This window comes from Callithrix jacchus, chromosome 12 (genome assembly GCF_049354715.1).
Source record: "Callithrix jacchus isolate 240 chromosome 12, calJac240_pri, whole genome shotgun sequence".
NCBI lineage: Eukaryota > Metazoa > Chordata > Mammalia > Primates > Cebidae > Callithrix > Callithrix jacchus.
In genome coordinates, this window is record NC_133513.1 from 84,576,299 (window position 1) to 84,597,143 (window position 20,845).

Genomic DNA, 20,845 nt, shown 5'->3' on the forward strand with positions numbered 1-20,845 from the left:
GCAAGTACTTTAGCTTGGATCTAGAATATAAGCTGAAACTAACCTTGCTTCATTTTGAGAATTAGATCGTTTGAATTACTTTCTTTTAATATTTATTAGGTTCACTTTATGATGTAAGCATATTAAATTTAGTCGAAGAATTTAAAAGAACCAGAGATGGGATAGTCAGCTTATTCCCATAAAGCATACATATTTTTCACTTGTAGAAAAGATCATGACAGTTTCTAACTTCAGGTGAGCCATGTGTGATTGAAAATCGGAGTACCTCCTCTTACCTCCGACCATCCTGGTTTTTTGTTTTGTGTATTTCATGATTGTTAAAAACAATTTTTTTGAAAAAGCAGGGAATACCTTTTAAAGTGTTTCTGTTCTTTTGGGGCTAGATTGATGAAGAGAAAAGGAGCAGTGAGGAAGATTTCCTCTTTCACAAACATTACTTTTACACTTTCTACCAATTGGAGTTTTGTTCGGTTTACCCTGTTCCGGGTTTTAAATGTAAACACTACCAGGAGGTATGCTTTTTTGATCAATTGCATCTTTATTGGAATTTCTACTGGGGAGTCTTTTTAAGAAAAGAAAGTCTAGGGAACCTAGTCGGAGAACTAGAAACAGTTTCTGGGCAATAGAAAGAGAAGGAAGAATACTTAAGTCAAATCACACCTAGTTAGCCGAAATTTTACCCAAAATCTTGATGGTAAGTGCTGCTGTTCTTCAGCCAATTCAGATTGTCCTGTTTGACCATGTAGTTAGTCAACATTTAAACAACTGATTTGGCAAACTATCACCACCAACTGATACATAAGCCAAAGGGTAGGGTTACTTAAAGTCTGTTCATTTGATCTGTGGGATAAAAATAGCCAAGAAAGATCTTAGTTGCTACCTTTCAAGAATTTGGTATATTAATGAGTTCATATCTGAAAATAGTAATATTTAGAGGTGTAAGGTTATGGGTATTAGCTCAGTGACCTTGTTCCTTCTCTAACTTCCTACCCTCAGTTCTGTTCCAACATTTCAGAGCATTTTTTTACATAGATTTCATTTTGTTTGTTCAAGTTGAAATGGAAGACTTAATATTTTGGAAACCACCCACCCCTCACAACTTACCCAAATTATCAGGTGTAGGTTATAAGATTAATAGTTACAGGTATGAAAGGGGAATAATAAAAATTAACAGGGGTGGGGGGCGGGGAATCTTCATTCAACCAGAACTTGTAAAGTCCTGTACTTAAATCCAGGCATATAAGAAACTTTTTAAAAAATTGTCTTTGTAAATTTAATCTAAATTTTAGGTTTATCAGAGAGAAGTTTTTTAAGTGCATCCAACTAACTTTTCACTCAATATGTGGAGAATACACTGTGTAATCTCTTGTAGGTAGGTAGTGAGTTATCTGTCATCTTAATGTGCCTGCAAGCATGCTGTTGGAAGTTCAACATAGGTGGTAGTATTATATAACTGCCTGACCAAGCAGTTTCCTGTGTTTGTACATCAATCATAGGGTGAGCTATTGGAGAGGCTGGGGGACATTATTATTTTAAAAAATTTTTTAGCTGATTAAAGTTTGGAGGTTTTATTGGGGGAAGGCATGTTTTTGTCGTTTTGTTTTGATTCCCAAGTAATATTAGGACTGAGAGGTGCACACAGACCACAAAAAATGAAAATCAGTTTAGAAAAAATTTGGTTTAATTTCATCCTCAAAAAAGTTAGTTCAATTAGAAAAATAATCAGTTGCCAGCACCAAGACAATTAAGTTCTGTTAATGAAAAAGATAGTCAACATGAACAGAAATTTTCTACTCCTAGGTGTTTTTTTTTTATTATTGAACTAGATTGCATGCTTTTCTTCTAGATAAATATTAAAGAAGTAATTTCTTAGGAGAAAAATGACTGAAAATTGTTTCCTTTTCAGTCTGCCTGCCACTTGCCCCCCACCATACACAGACATACATACACAAGATAGGAATGATTTTTTGGCAGCACATAATAGAACTTGTAGAGGCAAGTTGGTGGTAGTAGGGTAGGTGTTGTTCTAATTTTACTAAAAGCAAAAGTATCTGGGATTCTTAACAAGTTAATGCCCTAGAAAACAGCAAATTTCAGTAAAGAAGACTGCTTCTCTGAACTTACTTCTAAAAAGTAAAGAAGTGACACAAACTTGGGGAGAAAGTCATCTTTATGCCCATCATAGAAATGAAAAAAATATGTGGCATTCCTTACAATCTTAGAACTCTTGGAGCAGGATAGGAGCTTGCATTGTAGAGTCCTACTAAACAAGGTAACACTTGTTTTATATTTATAGTATGTTATGTTACTGTTAGTATGAGTATGCTACTGAACCATATACATTGGACCAGTTAGACCGAACTTGGATTATTATATTCAAGTCTGTGAATCAAGTATAAGGGATTTTTTTTTTTTATCCAGAGGAGGAAAGTAGAATCAGAGCATCTGAAATTTATTGCACAAGCATAGATAGGAAAATTTGTGCTGCTTATTCTAGAGATGGAAGAAGACTACACCATGTTACTGTCTTCACATGTGGAAGAATCACAAAGAGTACGTAGATATTACTTGTCAAAACTAAGGCCAATAGGTGAAAGGTTAGAAGGGGTCAGACAGCCTTTAACAATATTCAGCCATTGAACTGGCTGAAGTATCCAAGCAGTGGCTCTATTGGCTTTTTTCAGAGATGTTGTACAGAGGATTTCAGCCTAGTTCAGCGAACAGGTTGGTACAAGAAAGTGGGAAGATTTCCCTCCAATTGAAGGTTTTAGCTGCTCAACTACCAAAGATATACTATTTTTTGTGATTGCCATTCATATCCTTTCCCAAAATGATAACTATTGGAGACCTCCAATAACCTTTCTTTGGCTGTAGGTCAACATCATAGTTGTAAGAGATGCACAAAATTTACTCAACCTAGAACTACAATTATAGATTGTTGTTTTCAGGATTGGTTTTTGCTATGGAATGTAATTAAATCATATATGTATCAGCAGGAAACCCTAGTATCAAATAAAGATTAGTCTGTTTAGGAATTCATAATCTTTCTTTACTTATCAAATCTCCCAATCTATTTTAAGATTTTGAGGTATACCTTTTCCCTCAGCTCTTGCTGAATTTAGAGGTAGACAGTTGGCTTCAGTAACAAGAGTTTGGAATACTCCTTTCAGTATTCTCCGGACAGTATATCTATCCCAAGTAGAGATGGGCAAAACCCTCTCCTTTGTATTCTTCATTCTTAAGAAACATATGTGGGAAATAATTTTGCTGGATCTTAGGAAACTAAAGTTAATAGTAAATGAGGCCCAGGCACGGTGCCACACACTATAATTCTAGGACTCTGGGAGGCAAAGGCAGGAGTATCACCTGAACTCAAAAGTTCAAGACCAGCCTGGGCAACATGGTGAAACCTCATCTCTACAAAAGAAAGAAAGAAAAAGAAAGAAAAATGAATGAGCTGGGCATGGTGGCACAGGCCTGACACTCTGGGAGGCAGAGGCAGGAGTATCACTTGAACTCAAGAATTCAAGAGCAGCCTGGGCCACATGGTGAAACTTTGTCTCTACAAAAAAAAAAATAGAAAAATTAGCCAGGCATGGTCTATAGTCCTAGCTACTTGGGAGGCTACAGATGGAGGATTACTTGAGCCAGGGAGATCAAGGCTGCAGTGAGCCGAGATTGTGCCATTGCACTCTAACCTGGGCAACAGAGGGAAACCTTGTAATATAAAATAGTAAATGAGAAGTTTAAAATGAAATTCCTCAGAAAAAATCTGTCACTAAGCATCCTGGCTAAAGGTTGCTTTAAAGCTGTTTGATTATACCTTCCAGCCTCCCAGACCACAGGAGCTTTCTTTTGTGGCATTTGTTGACATTTTTCCAGAACTTTGCCTTTGGACAAAACCCTGTGTGATAGCCTACCTTTAGATATTGCAAAACATCACCATCTCGTATGGGACCAGTTGTATTATCAGTTATTAATCCCACCTTTGGACTGTAAAAGACAGGAGGGGGTTAGCACTTAAACTTCCCAAGAGTCTAAGTTGGTTTCTCTATAGTGACTTGACTGCCTCACAGCTTTTGGGAAGCCATTCAGATGAAAGCATGTTTCCAGTATAACAGCAAAATATGATACTATAAATAATAGTCATGGTTGGCAAGCAGTACCTGGAGCTGCTGAAACTGATGGCATCTAGATAAGTAATAAATTTGACAAGAGACTGCTTTTCTTAGTTGTCACAAATCATTAACACCATATTCTTTGTGAGGGTCCTTTGCTATTCCAGCAGAGTATTATTAGACAGGCATTAAACAAACGTTTGTCAAGTCCTTCTATATGCCAGACCCTGACCTTGTCCCTGAGAAAACAGAAATGAACAGGACACAATACTTGCTATTAACTGACACATGGTTAATGTGGTCAACAAATACACTTTACAAATAGGCCTGCTTTGCTTAACTGTAAGTACTTTACAGTAGATTCATACTACATATATGGTTTCATCAGAATTTTCACAAGTAGAGCAGTGTTGGAAGTAGAGTGCTGTTCCATAATTACAAAATAAACTACAGTGTGTCCTGAGCAACCATGACCACCAACTTTATTTAGGTTTCTGGTTCCTCATAAAGAGATCCTTAGAATATGGAGATTGACATTGAGTCTGAAGATATGCCTCTTCGTGTTCTACCTGGCCAGTGAGAACGTGATCAGAATCAATGACCCTGCAAATCATTTTTTCTTCAAGAAATTGATGCTTAACAGAAATACTTTGAACTGTTTTTGAGACCCAAACAATAGAGATTTTATCAAGAATTACTCCTCAGTTTGGGAAGTAGTTTTTTGGGGGGTGAGGGAGGGGCCCAAAATTTCACTCTTGTCACCCAGGCTGCACTTCAACCTCTGCTTCCCAGGTTTAAGCAATTCTCCTGCCTCCTAAGTAGTTGGGATTACAGGTGCATACCACCACACCTGCCTAATTTTTTTTTTTTTTTTGAGACGGAGTTTCGCTCTTGTTACCCAGGCTGGAGTGCAATGGCGGGATCTTGGCTCACCACAACCTCCGCCTCCTGGGTTCAGGCAATTCTCCTGCCTCAGCCTCCTGAGTAGCTGGGATTACAGGCACACGCCACCATGCCCAGCTAATTTTTTGTATTTTTAGTAGAGATGGGGTTTCACCATGTTGACCAAGTTGGTCTCAATCTCTCGACCTCGTGATCCACCCGCCTCGGCCTCCCAAAGTGCTGGGATTACAGGCTTGAGCCACTGCGCCTGGCCACCTGCCAATTTTTATATTTTTTAGTAGAAATGGGGTTTTGCCATGTTGGCCAAGCTGGTCTCGAACTCCTGACCTCGGGTAATCCACCCACCTCTGCCTTCCAAAGTGCTGGGATTACAGGTGTGAGCCACCACACCCGGCCAGGAAGTATCTTAAATCTTATCAAAGTCCCAACAGCTTTATTTTTCTTTTAAGTGCCCAAGATGTGGCTTCAAACACTGAAAATCTCAACTCTTCATCTACTGTCTCAGCATAGCAGATTACATTCTCTCACATATTGTAGTCTTTACAGTGTGACTGTAAAAACATACTGATCTATACTATCAGTGACCAGACTGGTTTCAGACATCTTCATGACTAGGAAATCATGTTGATACAGAGACATTGACATAGAAGTAATCTGTGTCTTGGAATGTTGGTAACTATGTAGATATAATCACTTGACCCATTCTGCTACCCATATCAAATGCCTCAGCTAAAACTTCAGTTTCAGTAATGTCTTTCTCTTTAACTCTGGTTTCATGCAACCCTCTTCTCTTTCCAGTTTTATTTTGACAGGTTTACTGCTTGACCTTCTTTTTGGATCACCAGTCCTTTGGGACAGATATCTTCTCAGTTGACACTGTCTCTTGTAACAGCTAGATGTTTTACTCCAGCTATTTCCGTGCACACCTAACTCTCCTTTCTGAGGGAGTTAGCCTGTGAGTCACCATTTTGCTTCCTTCAGATATACTTATTACTGCTGAAAAAATAGTAATCCTTATTCTAAAATGCTTGGGTACATCAAATAACTTTATAAAGATAGAATTAGCTTTATAAATTTTTCTTTATTTTGACTCCTTTTCTCTTACTCTCCAATTTAAGAAGACTCTCTTCTTTTTTTTTTTTGAGATGGAATTTCACTCTTGTTTCCCAGGCTAGAGTGCAATGGCATGATCTCAGCTCACCACAACTTCCGACTCCTGGGTTCTAGCAATTCTCCTGCCTCAGCCTCCCAAGTAATTGAGATTACAGACATGTGCCACCACGCACAGCTAATTTTATATTTTTAATAGAGATGGGGTTTCTCCATGTTGATCAGGCTAGTCTTGAAACTCTGACCCCAGGTAATCTGCCCGCCTTGGCCTCCCAAAGTGTTGGGATTACAGGTGTGAGCCACCATGCCTGGCTAAGAAACCTTTTTCTAAAACCATTTCCTGCAGTTGAGTGCCGAGTGGTTGGGATAGCAGAACCATTGATTAGGGCAACTGTGAATAGCCTACTTTGAGAGGACAGTATGATCAACAGTGCCCGGGGAGTGATCGGGCAGGAAGACTGAAGTCAGGGATAATGACAAGAGTTGACCTTCATGTCTTTAAATTTTTCCTATTTGGCTTCTGCAGTGCCATTCTTTCTCAGTTTTACTTCTCAGTTTCCTTTTCACATACCATGATATTAATTCAGCAAATATCAACAAATTGCTCTGTACCATGTACTCTGAAGGAGGCTGGGGAAGTAACAAATTAAGATGCACATGGCTCTTGTCCTTCATGGCGCTAAGAGTCTAGAAAATAGTAAACAGTAATTTTAAATTTTAAGAAGTGCCAAGAAATAATGCTATGAACAGCAGAGACAAAAATCCCTGCTTGTATGGAGCTTGCATTCTAGTGAAGGAGGTGGGAGACAGACCAACTAAATAGTGTGACGATAGGAAAAAAATGTGGATGGGCAGAATGGACTGTTTTAGATAGGATGGTCAGGAATAGCCTTCTTAAGATGGTGACATTTAAACAAACCAGGTAGTGAGTAGAAGCGAGGATGCTACGTGCAAGGGAAGAGCATTCCAAGCAGAAGGGCAGCATGTACCAAGTCGCTGGCATACTTGACAAACTGAAAGAAGGCTGTGTCATATTTGGGAAAGGGAAGAATTGTGTGAATTGAAATTAGAGAAGAAGGTGAGGGCCAGTTCATGAGGGAGCTTTTAAGACCATAGTAGAGTATTTGAATTTTATTCTAAGAGCAGCAGTGGGAAGCCAAACAGCATTTTAAACAGGGCTGTGATATGATTGTTTTTAAAAGGTCACTAGAGACAGGTGGAAATGAGAGAATTTATTTTGGGGAGAGTATTGCAGGAGTTTACGCCGGAGGTGATAGTGGTTGGAGTAAGGTAGTGTCAGTGGAAATAGAAGTTGGAAACGTGTTGAGTTTCAGGTACCTTTAAAATATCCAGAAGGAAATGATCCTAAATATATACGTACCCAATACAGGAGCACCCAGATACATAAGGCAAGTTCTTAGTGACTTACAAAGAGACTTAGACTCCCACATAATAATAGTGGGAGACTTTAACACTACATTGTCAATATTAGACAGATCAACGAGACAGAAAATTAACAAAGATATCCAGGACTTGAACTCAGACCTGAAATAAGTAAACTTAATAAACGTTTATAGAACTCTCTACCCCAAATACACAAAACATACATTTTTCTCAGTATCACATCACACCTGTTCTAATAGTGACCACAAAATTGGAAATAAATCACTACTCAGCAATTGGCATAGCATTTCACAGGTTTAAATGAAATATTGGTTGGCTGCTTGTTTGTTGTTTTCCTCCCTTATTCCTTCCTGTCTCCATTGTTAAGCACATTAATTGGCATAAAAGAGGTTTTTAATACCTATTTTTAGACTGCATTCTAGCCTGGGCAATAGAGCAAGATTCCCGTTCCCTCTCCCCCTTTCTCTTCTTTTTCCTTTCTCTCTTTTATTCTTTTTTTTCTTTCTTTCTTTCTTTCTTTCTCTTTTTCTTTCTTTTTCTTCCTTTCTTTCTTTTTTTAAAAAAATAAAAATAAAATATCCAGAAGGATATATGTTAAGTAAACATTATGGAATTTGTGTTAAAAGTCTAGAATGGAGATCTAAATTTGAGGGTTGTGTATCTAAGTGGTATTTAAAGCCATGGGGTCAGATAAGATTATCTAACAAGAGAGTAGAGAACTGAATCTTAAGGAATCCCAACATTTAGAAATTGGGTAGAGGAAGCAAGAAGCCCCAGTGACATAGGACATGTCTAAAACTTGGACTTCTCATCTTCTGCCACAAATCTATTTTCATCGGCAGCCTTTTCCCCATTTCAGTTGATGGCAACTTCAGTCTTCCATTACGCAGGCCAAAACCTTGGCAGTAGTGTGTGTTAGTAGTAAGATTGGAAACAACCTAACCATGTATGAGAATGGAACGAGTCACATTTTGATACTTTCAATCCAGAAAATATATACAGTACTAATAGGTATTGATTTCTGGGTTATTACTAATAATATTTTTTTTTAAAGAAAGGAAGATGTATACACTATCTTTAAATATATATATTAGCAGATGTTTGCTTGCATATATATATACACAATAACTTAAAGGTATATGAAAAAAGTGATAATCAGAAGGAGGGGAACTGGGAAGCTGGAAATAGGGGTGGGAGGAAGGCTTCACTTGCCATGTGAATATTACCCATTGTGTTCACATGAACCATGTGAATATACTATCCTAACCACCAAATCAGTCTTAATCTTAGCCCTTATCTGTCACCTAGACTGTGGCACATAGCATTATAAAATTTAAGGACCTGTCTACTGCCTATCTTTGCATTTGATTCATTTATTCACACAGTTGCCAAGGTGATCTTTCTTTAAAAAAAAAAAAAAGCAGGGGCAAATGCTGCCTTAAATACATAATTCTGTGACTGTTTTGTATTTTTCAAGCTGTTTCTAAGAGGTGCTCAGGGATACATTAATATTTTCTTTTGGGTCTCTGTGAGGAGAAGAAGGAGGATTCAACCAGAATAGTTTTTATTTTATTCAATTAATTTGCAACTCTCTGAATGCCAACTATGTACTAGGCATTGGGAATTTAGCAGTAAACATGACATGTACTTATAATCTTAAATAAGATCTAATTGAAATCTGCTGTCTGGGCCGGGCGTGGTGGCTCACTCCTGTAATCCCAGTACTTTGGAGTCTGTGTTGGGCAGATTACTTGAGGTCAGGAGTTTGAGATCAGCCTGCCCAACATGGCAATACCCTGTGTCTACTAAAAATGCAAACAAATTAGCCGGGGATGATGGTGCACACCTGTAGTCCCAGATACTCAGGAGGCTAAGGCAGGAGAATCACTTGAACCGGAGGTTCAGTGCAGAGGTTGCAGTGAGCCAAGATCACACCACTGTACTCCAGCCTAGGTGACAGAGCGAGACTGTTTCAAAAAAAAAAAAATCTGCTGTCTGAAAACAGTTTGAAAAATACTAATTTATGGGACACAGTCCAGGTGCTACCTTAGCCTGCCACACTCCTGATCTAGCATCTGCCCCCTTTGGCATTCTGTGTCCCAACTGTTATGAAGCATTTGTTTTTTTTTTTTTTTTTGGTCTGAGATGGAGTCTGCTCAGTCACCCAGGCTGGAGTGCAGTGGCGCAATCTCTGCTTACTGTAGCCTCTGCCCTTCGGGTTCCAGAGATTCTTCTGCCTCAGCCTCCTGGGTAGCTGGGATTACAGATGCACACAGCCATCCCTGGCTAATTTTTGTATTTTTAGTAGAGACATGGTTTCACCATGTTGGCCAGGCTGGTCTCAAAACTCATGACCTCAGGTGATCCTCCTGACTTGGCTTCACAAAGTGATGGGATTACAGGTGTGAGCCACCGCATCTAGCCAGCATTTGTTCTTTCATACCTCCATGTCTGTGTACATTTTTTCTTCTGCCTGGACTGCAGTACCATTCCTTGCTCCTCTCCTTTCTCTCACCTCTCACTCCTCTTTTCGTTTTCTTAATGATCCTTTATTTTTCTGTATGCTTGCAGCTCAGTTGTCATCACTGGAATCACCTTAGGCACATCCTTTCCACTCTGCTTTCCCCTAGTTTAGGAGTTGCCTTCTTTGAGCTCTAGTAGTACTTTATATATACATAGCAATTACGTTGTATTGAAATTTAAAATCTACCTATCTTAAATTATGAGCTCTTTGAGAGGAAGAAGAATCAAAGATATAAAGATACTCATCTTTGTGACCACAGAGCCCAGCAATGTTAAAACAAAAGCAGTTAATCTTTTCAACTATCTTTAGCTCTTCCGTCAGCTGCAGTCAGGCCAACCCCAGGCATCCACCTTAGAAAGACTGTACCATTACTTTCTAATCTGTTCTCATTGCTGATCATCTTGGAAGAACTACATTCAGACTTGGTGGCTTTAAGAATAGAATGGAGAAATTTCAGAAGAGTGAGCGGTTACTTTCTCTCTACCCCAACACTTTGTAGACCTCTCCATCTGCTTTAACATATGCCTAAAAGCCTTATCATTTCACAACTAGCTGTAAAAAGGTTTCAAGTACTAATATATGGGAATGATAAGAGATTGAAACTCATTGGTGCTAAATCTGTAAATGAGTATAAATGAATTACCCGACTTTTTTGTTTTATTTGATTTGGGGGCAGTTGAGCAGAACTGTGGAATGTTGGTATCTAAAGGAGGCCTCCAACATGGGAAGAAGTTACATGCATTGTGCAAGTGGCAAAGTAGGGGCTTCTTTGAAGACACCAGATTTCACTCTTTGGCATGGAGTCATCTGTGTCTCACTACATAGACAAATATTAGCTGTAAGCTGATCTTTTTTTTGTTGGTTCTCATAATCCCCCAGTTTAGCAGAAACATCTATAAGCTAGATGTGGGAAAGGAATTCTAGCAAGAGTTTTGTCACTTTCATAAGGTTGTGATTTACATATTCAAGTTTTATAGTTTGAACATCTGAAAGCGTATATATACTAAATATGCAAAACTCTATTATAGAGTGAGAAACATTTGAACTTTGAGTTTTCAGTCACTGATTTTATAATCTTTCTCTGAGGTTAGTAGTAGTAGTACCACCCAAGGCACTACTTAGGTACCACTACTGTTTAGTAGAGTCCCTCTAGCTTTATCATTAAGGTTAGTTATTGATATATTTCTGATCACCCTTCCGTTAATCAGTTATTGAATCGTGGAGTCGGTTGTTATTTTTCAACCCAAAACGTTTTAGCATGGATGGTACTTATTCTAATTTGGTGTCTTTTCCTCATTGAACTTACATGTGGACAATTTGTTTTCTTCTAGGTTTTGGGCGGAAAGATGTAGTTGAATATTTGCTTCAGAATGGTGCAAATGTCCAAGCACGTGATGATGGAGGCCTTATTCCTCTTCATAATGCATGCTCGTTTGGTCATGCTGAGGTAGTCAATCTGCTTTTGCGAAATGGTGCAGACCCCAATGCTCGAGATAATTGGAATTATACTCCTCTCCATGAAGCTGCAATTAAAGGAAAGATTGATGTTTGCATTGGTAAGATTGTTTACTTTTCTGACTCTTCCTACTTCCTAATGTGGTAACTATGCTAAATCTGAATTGAATTGATTTGTTCATATCATCAAATTCTGTCGAGCAGAATTTAAATATTTAAGAGCATTCCGTGATTTAATCTAACCACTGTTGGTTAGACTGCGTGTCTTTTTGTGTGTAGTACTTCTTTGGAGAATGAAATACAAAGTTCCTATTCTCTAGAAACTTGCATTCTCTTGGGAGATAAAATGCACAAAGAACCAGATAAAGGCATGGTGGAAGGGAATAGAGAGTTAAGAGGATAGTGAGAACAGTGACTTGGCAGGATCAAGTCAAAGCCCTACTTCCTGGAGTCTTTCCAGTGGGAAAGGGAAAGTCTTTCCAGTGGGGAAAGAATTAAAAAAGTAGGTGGGGATTTCCTTATAAAAAGCTTTAAATACCAGGTTAAGGAGCTTGATATTAGTATGTGTAGGCAGTGTGGAATGTTGAAGATTTTTTTGAGGAAGGGAACAGTGTGATAAAAGTACATAGTATACAGTCATGCTCCACGTAACTTCATTTCAAAATGGACTACATACATAAGGGTGGTCCCATAAGATTATAATGGAGCTGAAAAATTCCTGTCACCTAGTGACTTCATAGCTGTCCTAACTTCATAGCAGAAGGCATTACTCAGGTTTTTGTGGTGATGCTGGGTTAACAAACCTAGTGCACTGACAGTCATATAAAAGTACAGCACATAAAATTTTGTACACTACGTAATACTTGATAATAACCAACTTTGTTACTGGTTTATGTGTTTACCATACTTTTTATTGTTTTTTTAGAGTATACTCAGCAACTTAAAAAAAGTTAACTGTAAAACAGTCTCAGGCAGGTCCTTTAGGACGTGTTCCAGAAGAAGGCGTTATTGTAGGAAATGACAGCTCCATATATTGTTATTGCCACTAAAGACCTCCCAGTGGGACAAGATGTGGAGGTGGAAGACAGTAATATTGATGATCCTGAGCCTGTGTAGGCGAGGCTAATATGTGTGTCTATGTCTTAGTTTTCAACATAAAAGTTGTAAAATTTTTTTGAATAGAGAAAAGCTTATAGAATAAAGACAAAGAAAGAAAATATTTTTGTATAGGTGTACATTGTGTTTTAAGCTGTGTTACCACAAAAGTCAAAAAGTAAACGTTTATAAAGTAAAAAAGGTTATAGTAAGCTAGTTAATTGAAGAAATAAAAATATTTTTAAAATAAACTTACACAGCTAAGTATACAGTGTTTATGTAGAGTCTGTAGTAATGTGTATAATATCCTAGGCCTTTACATTCACTCATCACTTACTCAGAGGAACTTCCAGTTCTGCAAGCTCTATTCATGGTAAATGTCCTATACAGATATACCATTTCTCATCTTTTATACCATATTTAGACATATTTAGTTACAGATATACTTAGCATTTTGTTACGATTGCCTGCAGTATTTAGTACAGTAATACACTGTTCAGGTTTGTAGCCTAAGAGGAGTAGGCTATACCATGTAGCCTAGGTATTTGGTAGACTCTACCATCCAGGTTTGTGTAAGTATACTCTATGGTGTTGGCACAATGACGGACTCACCTAACACCGCGTTTCTCAAAATATATCCCTGTTTTTTAATCAAGGCTGTATTTTGCAAAGAGTAATCTGGTAGGGGGCTGGGTAGGATGGATAGATAGCATGAAGGTGACCGGTTAGGAAGCTGTAAAGTAACCCAGGTGAGAAATGATGAAGGCATGACTTAGGGTGAAAAGAGAGTAGAAATGGCAGGATGAATAAGAAAATTACACAGTATGTGATAAATCTTTTTGAGAATTTTTATTAATCTGGTATTTAATTTTGTGAGACAGATTCAGGGATTTTGGACTCATTACCACCTTAACTCCATTATTTCCTAACATAAAACAGGGACAGTTGAAATCCCTAACAGATAGAAAGCCAGTTCAGTACACTAGAAGAAGTCCAGGTGCCCTATGCTGGGCTTAAATTGGATCTGATCACCCTGACCATCCCAAATCACTATTTATTTATATCAGCATCAGCAGCTTAGTTTAAATTAGGTCATTGATAAAGATGTGAAATGATACTTACCTGGCAGGGTAGATACCATGATCATGAAGATGTGAAATGGATTTCCTAGTTACCTTTGCCCAATTCTCCTTTTCTGTATGTTATCTTAAATTGTTCCTGCCCTACGTTCAAATGCATCCATCATTTTTACCACATAACCCATCATCTGGTACCTCATAATCTCAGACATATAATTAATTAGTTTTAATAATGTAACGTTTTCCAAATATAGTTATAATCTGCACTATCCATTATGGTAGCTAAGGACTTGCAATGTCTGAATTGAGATGTGCTCTAAGGGGAAAATGGATACCATATTTCAGAGACTTAGTACAAAAAAAAAGTAAAATGCCTAATTTTATATTGATTATAATATAAATGTAAATATACAATTTTTGGATGTATTAGGTCATATGTGTTCAAATTAATTTGAACTGTTTCTTTTTTAATCAGTTACTAGAAAATTTTGAATTATTTATGTGGCTCACATTTTATTTCTGTTGAGCAGCGCTGGTAAATATAAGAGTAGAGCAGAATGGAAATTCACCCTGTCAAAGAACAGGAGCTGAGCTTCCTTTCTGCACGTATTTGCTTGTCTTCCTCCAGCTCCTTATTTAGAGAGTGTACTGGAATATCATCATAATAATACAAATAATAATATAATACAGAGCAAAACACAAGACTTCTCTTTTTATGTGCCTTGGATTATATGTAGTAGTTTTGATTTGGGGTTTGTTAATTCTATTGAGGGTATTTGGATTTTAACTCAAAATTCAGTGTAATTAACCTCAAAAAACTACTCAGCTAGCAACCCTTATTTATATATCCCTCAGTTAAAATTTTTCCAAAGAAAAATTGTCCTGTAAGGAGTAATTTGCACCTCCGTTTCAATGCATCTACTCCACTCCTTCCATCACTTACCTTGTACCTTACAGGTGTGTTGTATTACGGTGTCAATAGTGGACGAAAACAAACGGCTTCTGTTGATTATTCAGCCTTCCTGAATAATAGAGAGATAATGACTGATGGCCTTACGGAATTTGTTGAAAGCATAAGGAAGCTATTCAGTTTTTTAAAAAAGAATTTGCCTATGTGATTTTGTTTTGTGTGTGTGTGTGTGTGTGTGTGTGTGTGTGTGTGTGTGTGTGTGTGTCTTTTTTTTCCACCCTTAAAGATCCTACACATCTCTGTTCCCTGGACTATCTATAGCTTTAGGCATTTTATTTCTGTCATAATGAACAGTCTTTCTAGCATAAGCAGTGTTCTTTGGAATGAGAAAACAAGCTTTCAAGCAAACTTGCCTTTTTTTCCCCTTATACACTCTTATCTATCCTTAGTCACTTGCCACCAGCTATATAAATAGCAAAGGAAAATCTCACACTGAACTGAGGGGAAACTTATTTAATGTGTCTTTAATGCATTAAATAATAGAATGCTTTATATATTACTTTTATATTTAAAATGTAACAGGTCCCATTCTGACAAGATGCGAAAGGTCTTTAAACAACTTTGAGACTTTGCTGGACCAGAATTCTTGAGAAAATGATTTACTAAAATCAAGTTAAAATTACCGTTGAACCTCAAAATAGTGTTGCTATTTTGCAGTGCTCTTACAGCATGGAGCTGAGCCAACTATCCGAAATACAGATGGAAGGACAGCATTGGATTTAGCAGATCCATCTGCCAAAGCAGTGCTTACTGGTAAGTCTGTATACTCTGTTTGGTTATTCCAGGAAGCCTGTAAAGCACAAGCTTGCCAGGTAGAAAATTTGCCTCCTGTGATTAATGACCTCAGTTAGATTTTAAAAATAGTGTCAATTCAGTAGCTATCGTTTTCTGTCTACATAGCTGACATTTGATTCTTATCTAAGAAAAAAAAAGCTTTCTTTTCTCTTCTAATTGATGTTTAAGTATGTCATTGTTGCCTTTTTGGGGACAGAGGGTGATAGATAAGTATATGTTGCCGTAGTGTATTCAGGATATTTTTTTTTTAATACCCCTGAGTTTTTCAGATAACTTAGGCCTGCCCCTTTATGTACAGGTTGAGTATTTCTAATCCAAACTTCAGAACACTTCTAGTCTTAAGCATTTCGGGTAAGGGATATATACACTGTACTATTTTTTTTAATGTATTTTAATCATTTTTTATGAAATCCTTTCAAAAAGCACTAGCCATTCTGTTGGCTTTGCAGAAGAGGATTCTAGGCACATTCATTTTAGTACCATGAAGAATGCTAGTTGTACTCTGCTGTAACATATTTATGTCCTTGGAACCTATTCCTATGCATAAGGCTAGAGTATAGATTGACAAGCTTTCCTGAGTTGTATCCACTTCACATTTTTTCTCCCTTGTCAGTGTGCTTTCCTCTTAGCAACTCTGCCGTATTATTTACCAGATTCTTATCTACCTTATGATGACTAGAATCATACCTAATCTAAAAGTCAAGAGCCTAAAGGGCTTTGCTATGAGCTCTGTGGCTGGATTTTGTGATATTTCTTCTAACATTGCTGAGAAAATTTAGACTTCTTCATGAAAAGACTTCTAGAAGTGTGCACTATTATTGTGACTGTCAATCCAGTGTTCATTTTCTTCTTCAGTAGTTCATGTTATTCCGTGCTTTATTTTTGGTTTTTTTTTAATCTCGGGGTTCAAAAGAATCATTTCCTTGGCAGTCAGTACACAGTTCACAGTGTGTGCAGCAGTTTGGATGTCATTCAGCAAATCATTGTATTAATACAATTTTACTAGTTTTATAGTTTTGTTTGTATTCATTTGTAAAAGTAAAGGCTGTAAAAATAAAGAGTTTATAGTTGATCCAATTTTATATTTGTATATATTTAAAATAGCATTAAATAAACATGATATTAGTGTTGAAAAATCTTCTAGGTTCATAAAGATGTTAATGATTATGTTTAATCAGTATTGCTATAGATTCTTTGGTCATTCTATAATGGTAGTATGTTGAGTTTGTTTAGGGTTTTTGTTGTTGTTGTTGGGGTGTATGTGTTTGTGTGTATGTGTATCAGGGTCTCACTCTGTCGCCCAGCCTGGAGTGCAGTGGTGTGGTCACAGCTCACTGCAGCCCTAACCTCTCTGGGCTCAGGTGATCCTGCAACCTCAGTCTCCCAAGTAAATGGGATTACAGGCATGCATCACCACACCCAGCCACTTTTTGTATTTTTTGTAGAAAGAGGGTTCCCCATGTTCCCCAGGCTAGTCTCTAACTCTTGGGCTCAAGCCACCTGCCCACCTCGGCTTTCCAAAGTACTAGGATTACAGACATGAGCCAGTACACCTGGCCGCCTTTAGGTTTGGATCAAACTTGTAGATATATTTTGTTTCTCTGTTACAAAAATAGCTTATTCATTTTAAGAATTTTGAAGGGAAAAAGGAAAAGGTCACCATAATTTATGACCCAAGACAAACTTTGTTAATATTTTGGTATATTTTCTTCTGGGCTTTCCTTTTCCTGAGCATATTGTTTTTATATAGTTGAGGTTGCCCTTCATAGTAAAATAGAATCATTCTTGTTTTTACTCCCATAACAAAGGTATTTTATGTTTGTTCTTCATACAGATATTTTTAAACTACATAATCTGTTAATGAACTATTTTCCATTTATTGGAAATTTATTTCCAAATTTATCACTTTATAATTTATTGGGCATCTTTTTGCATACAACTGTCATTGATTTTTCTTTTTAATTTCTATACTTTTTTTTTTCTAATTCACAGGTGAATATAAGAAAGATGAACTCTTAGAAAGTGCCAGGTAAGTACTAGTGTTATGCGACAGGAATATTTCACCATTAACTTTTTTTTTTTTTTACAGTAAACAGACTTAAAAAAAATTTTTTTAACGGTTACAGTACATATCTCAAAGAAGATCTGATAAACAGTGCAAATTGCTAATACTTTTTTTATTTTCTAGGAGTGGCAATGAAGAAAAAATGATGGCTCTACTCACACCATTAAATGTCAACTGCCACGCAAGTGATGGCAGAAAGGTACTTCCGTTTGAAACTGAGTTTGTGCTTATCTCCTGGTAACATAAGGATAAAGATGTGTTTATCTTATTATAAATTGAAATATATTTGAAGAGAGTACTGATGTTTTTTTTTTAAGCAATATTTCAAACTCTTAAGCTTAGTAAAACTTTATTGATAAACAGTTATTTGCTTCCTATATGCAATAGTGAATTTATAAACTTGTATACTATGCCTTCAATATACATGTTGGATTTTGTAAAACCAAATGGATAACTACTTAGACAATGAAGTTATAATTGGATTTTCTGGTTTTATATTTGGGTTTTTACCGTCTCACACATTTTATTCAGCGTTATTTGAATTTCATTAACTTATTTGATTAATATTTCAGTCAACTCCATTGCATTTGGCAGCAGGATATAACAGAGTAAAGATTGTACAGCTGTTATTGCAACATGGAGCTGATGTCCATGCTAAAGATAAAGGGTAAGCATTTGAACAAAAACAAGGACTTTTTAAATGTTACTGTCTTAAAACAATCTTTATAGCCTTATAAAAATCATATTTTTACTAAAGAACATTAATATATATTGGGCTTTTACAATGTGCAGGTTGCTATGAGGGCACAGGAAATTAAAAAACTTAAGCCCACCACTCATAAAAGGTTTACATTACACTTCTGAGGGCATGAAAAGGTACCTAAGAATACAGTGTGGTCTCTAGCAAGTGTTGGGTCATGGAGAAGGATAGTACTGCAGGAGTTCCCAGGAGGGAACTTTTAGTGATGGTTGCCTGGGGTGTTTGGGAAATCCCTCAGAATGAGGTGTTACTTGACCTGTACTGTAAAGTCAGGTCTCAATTCAAGAAAGCAAAGAGTTTGGGAGCATTACTCTGTAAGACAATTGGGATAAGTCGGGGGTGCTAAAGCAGATACTAGACTAGCTTAGCTGGAGCAGATGATTCACACAAGAGACAAATGAAGGTTAGGATTAGAGAAATAGGTAAGTACCAGGTTTTAGAGGACTTGATATTTAGTCTGAGTAATTCAGGCTTCATTCTGTGATCTGAAACAAAGGGAATGATTATTCTAAAAGAAGTTTTAGGAGGTGCATTTGAAAGCAGTGTGTTGGCTAATCGGAGAGAGGAGACTAGAAGCAAAAACAGCAGTTAGGAAAGTGAGCATTCTAGAGGTTTCAGCATAATCAGGATCCATAATAATGGTGGTAGAAGAAATGAAAATGAAGGATGCAAGAAATATTGCAGTGTAAGAGTGGATGAGATTTGGTGAATGGGTATGATTAGTGAGAAGTAAAAGAAAACTACACTCTCAAGTTCTGAATGAGTTAGATCCAGTGATACCCATATGAAACACAGGAGGCAAAATTGTTTGGGGTGACAATGTTGAATTGACTTCTAGAATTCTTATTGTTTGTTTGTGGTTTTGTTTATGTTTTTGTTTTTGCCTTTATTTTATTTATTTTTTTTTTTGAGACAGTCTTGCTTTGTCACCCAGGCTAGAGTGCAATGGCGTGATCTCGGCTCACTGCAACTTCCGCCTCCCAGGTTCAAGTGATTCTCCTGCCTCAGCCTCCTGAGTAGCTGGAATTATAGGCTCCTGCCACCACACCTGGCTAATTTTCATATTTTTAGTAGAAATAAGGTTTCACTGTATTGGCCAGGCTGCCCTTATACTCCTGACATCAGGCGATCCACCGGCCTTGGCCTCCTAAAGTGCTCAGATTACAGGCGTAAGCCACCATACCCGGCCTAGAATTCTTAGTTTAATGGGACAATTTAGGAACACAGTGGAAGCATCTAGCAGGTAGTTAGGAATTAAATTGGTGCCCAGGCAAGTGAAGAATCGTAAATGAACCTTTAAAGAGAGGACTCATAAAACTAAAGACTGAATCACAGGTGACCATTCATTACCAGAGGCTGGCATGATGGTGGCTGTGGCAGTATATTAGTGAGTGATCCCAAAGGAGAAGGAAAAGCTTAAAGGTAGAAATTAGGATTTTAAAGTTTCACCGTATCTTCCCATATGGAAAGTTCCTCCTCCATTTCCATCATGGAAGAATAGGATTTCAGTTTATTGAGGATCTCAAAAAAGATTTAAAAATGAGTTAGTATTTGAGTTAAGTCTGGAAAAGACATGTAGAAATGAACCAGAACAAAGGAAGGAGGGAAACCTATACCCAGGGAACAATATGTGTTAGAGACATACTGGAAACTGTAAGTTTAGCATACCATTATTGAAGGGTAAGCCTAGAGAGGGAGTCAGGTTATTGTGTATGCCATGTTAATAAGTTGGAACCATCTTTTGAAAGCACAAAAAAAAATCCATTAAGGATGTTAAGATGTAACTACTTGGGACTTAACCTTTTAGAAAAATCTGCCTCAGCTTGGAGGGTAAAGTGGAGTGGGGCCTATTTCAATAGTGCAAGGAAGAGATAATGTAGGCCAAAACTAAGGCAGTGACAGTAGCAGTGAAGTACAAAGGAAGATGGATGTGAAAGAGACTTGGGAGTTCAAATTCTTAGGACTTAGGGTTTAAATGGATGTTACAAAATTTTGGACGTTTTTGTTAGAACATTACGTAATCCATTTGCTATTTAAATACAAGTAATTAATCAAATAAATTTTAATTTGTAAATTTCCCTAGGCCTAAGGAATCTATACTAAAACAGGATTTTTCCCCCTTTTTCATTGTAGTGATCTGGTACCATTACATAATGCCTGTTCTTATGGTCATTATGAAGTAACTGAACTTCTGGTCAAGGTTAGTGCTCTTGTACTCTCCTAGTTACTTTCTAGAGTTATATAAAATCACTTGAAATACATGAGTATATCTGGGTTTCTCTTTATTTTCTGTGTTCTTAGTGCTTGAAGAAGAAGTATTTATAAGCATTATAAAATATAAGTGACTGATAGCTCAGCATTTGACTGCTTTGAGATTTTTGAGATACCACAAGATTTTTTTTTTTTTATTTTGGAGACAGGGTCTGACTCTCACCTAGGCTGGAGTGCGGCAGTCTTGGCTCACTGCAACCTCCATCTCCAGGGTTCAAATGATTCTTCTGCCACAGCCTCCTGAGTAGATGGGATTTCATACATTCGCCACCACACCTGGCTAGGTTTTGTATTTT

At 37.2% G+C, this 20,845-nt stretch overlaps 1 protein-coding gene across 4 annotated transcripts in view; it reads left to right on the forward strand.

The window, feature by feature from the left end:
* The window catches only part of TNKS2 (tankyrase 2), a 66,910-nt gene that overhangs the window by 1,155 nt on the left and 44,910 nt on the right, over positions 1–20,845 (forward strand). For all 4 annotated transcript variants that reach the window (XM_002756415.6, XM_017979129.4, XM_035268459.3 and 1 more), the window contains exons 2-7: positions 11,391–11,615; positions 15,316–15,411; positions 17,446–17,482; positions 17,642–17,717; positions 18,091–18,185; positions 20,412–20,478. In XM_002756415.6, the coding sequence (XP_002756461.1) occupies positions 11,391–11,615; positions 15,316–15,411; positions 17,446–17,482; positions 17,642–17,717; positions 18,091–18,185; positions 20,412–20,478 (596 nt within the window). The remainder of the gene's footprint in view (positions 1–11,390; positions 11,616–15,315; positions 15,412–17,445; positions 17,483–17,641; positions 17,718–18,090; positions 18,186–20,411; positions 20,479–20,845) is intronic.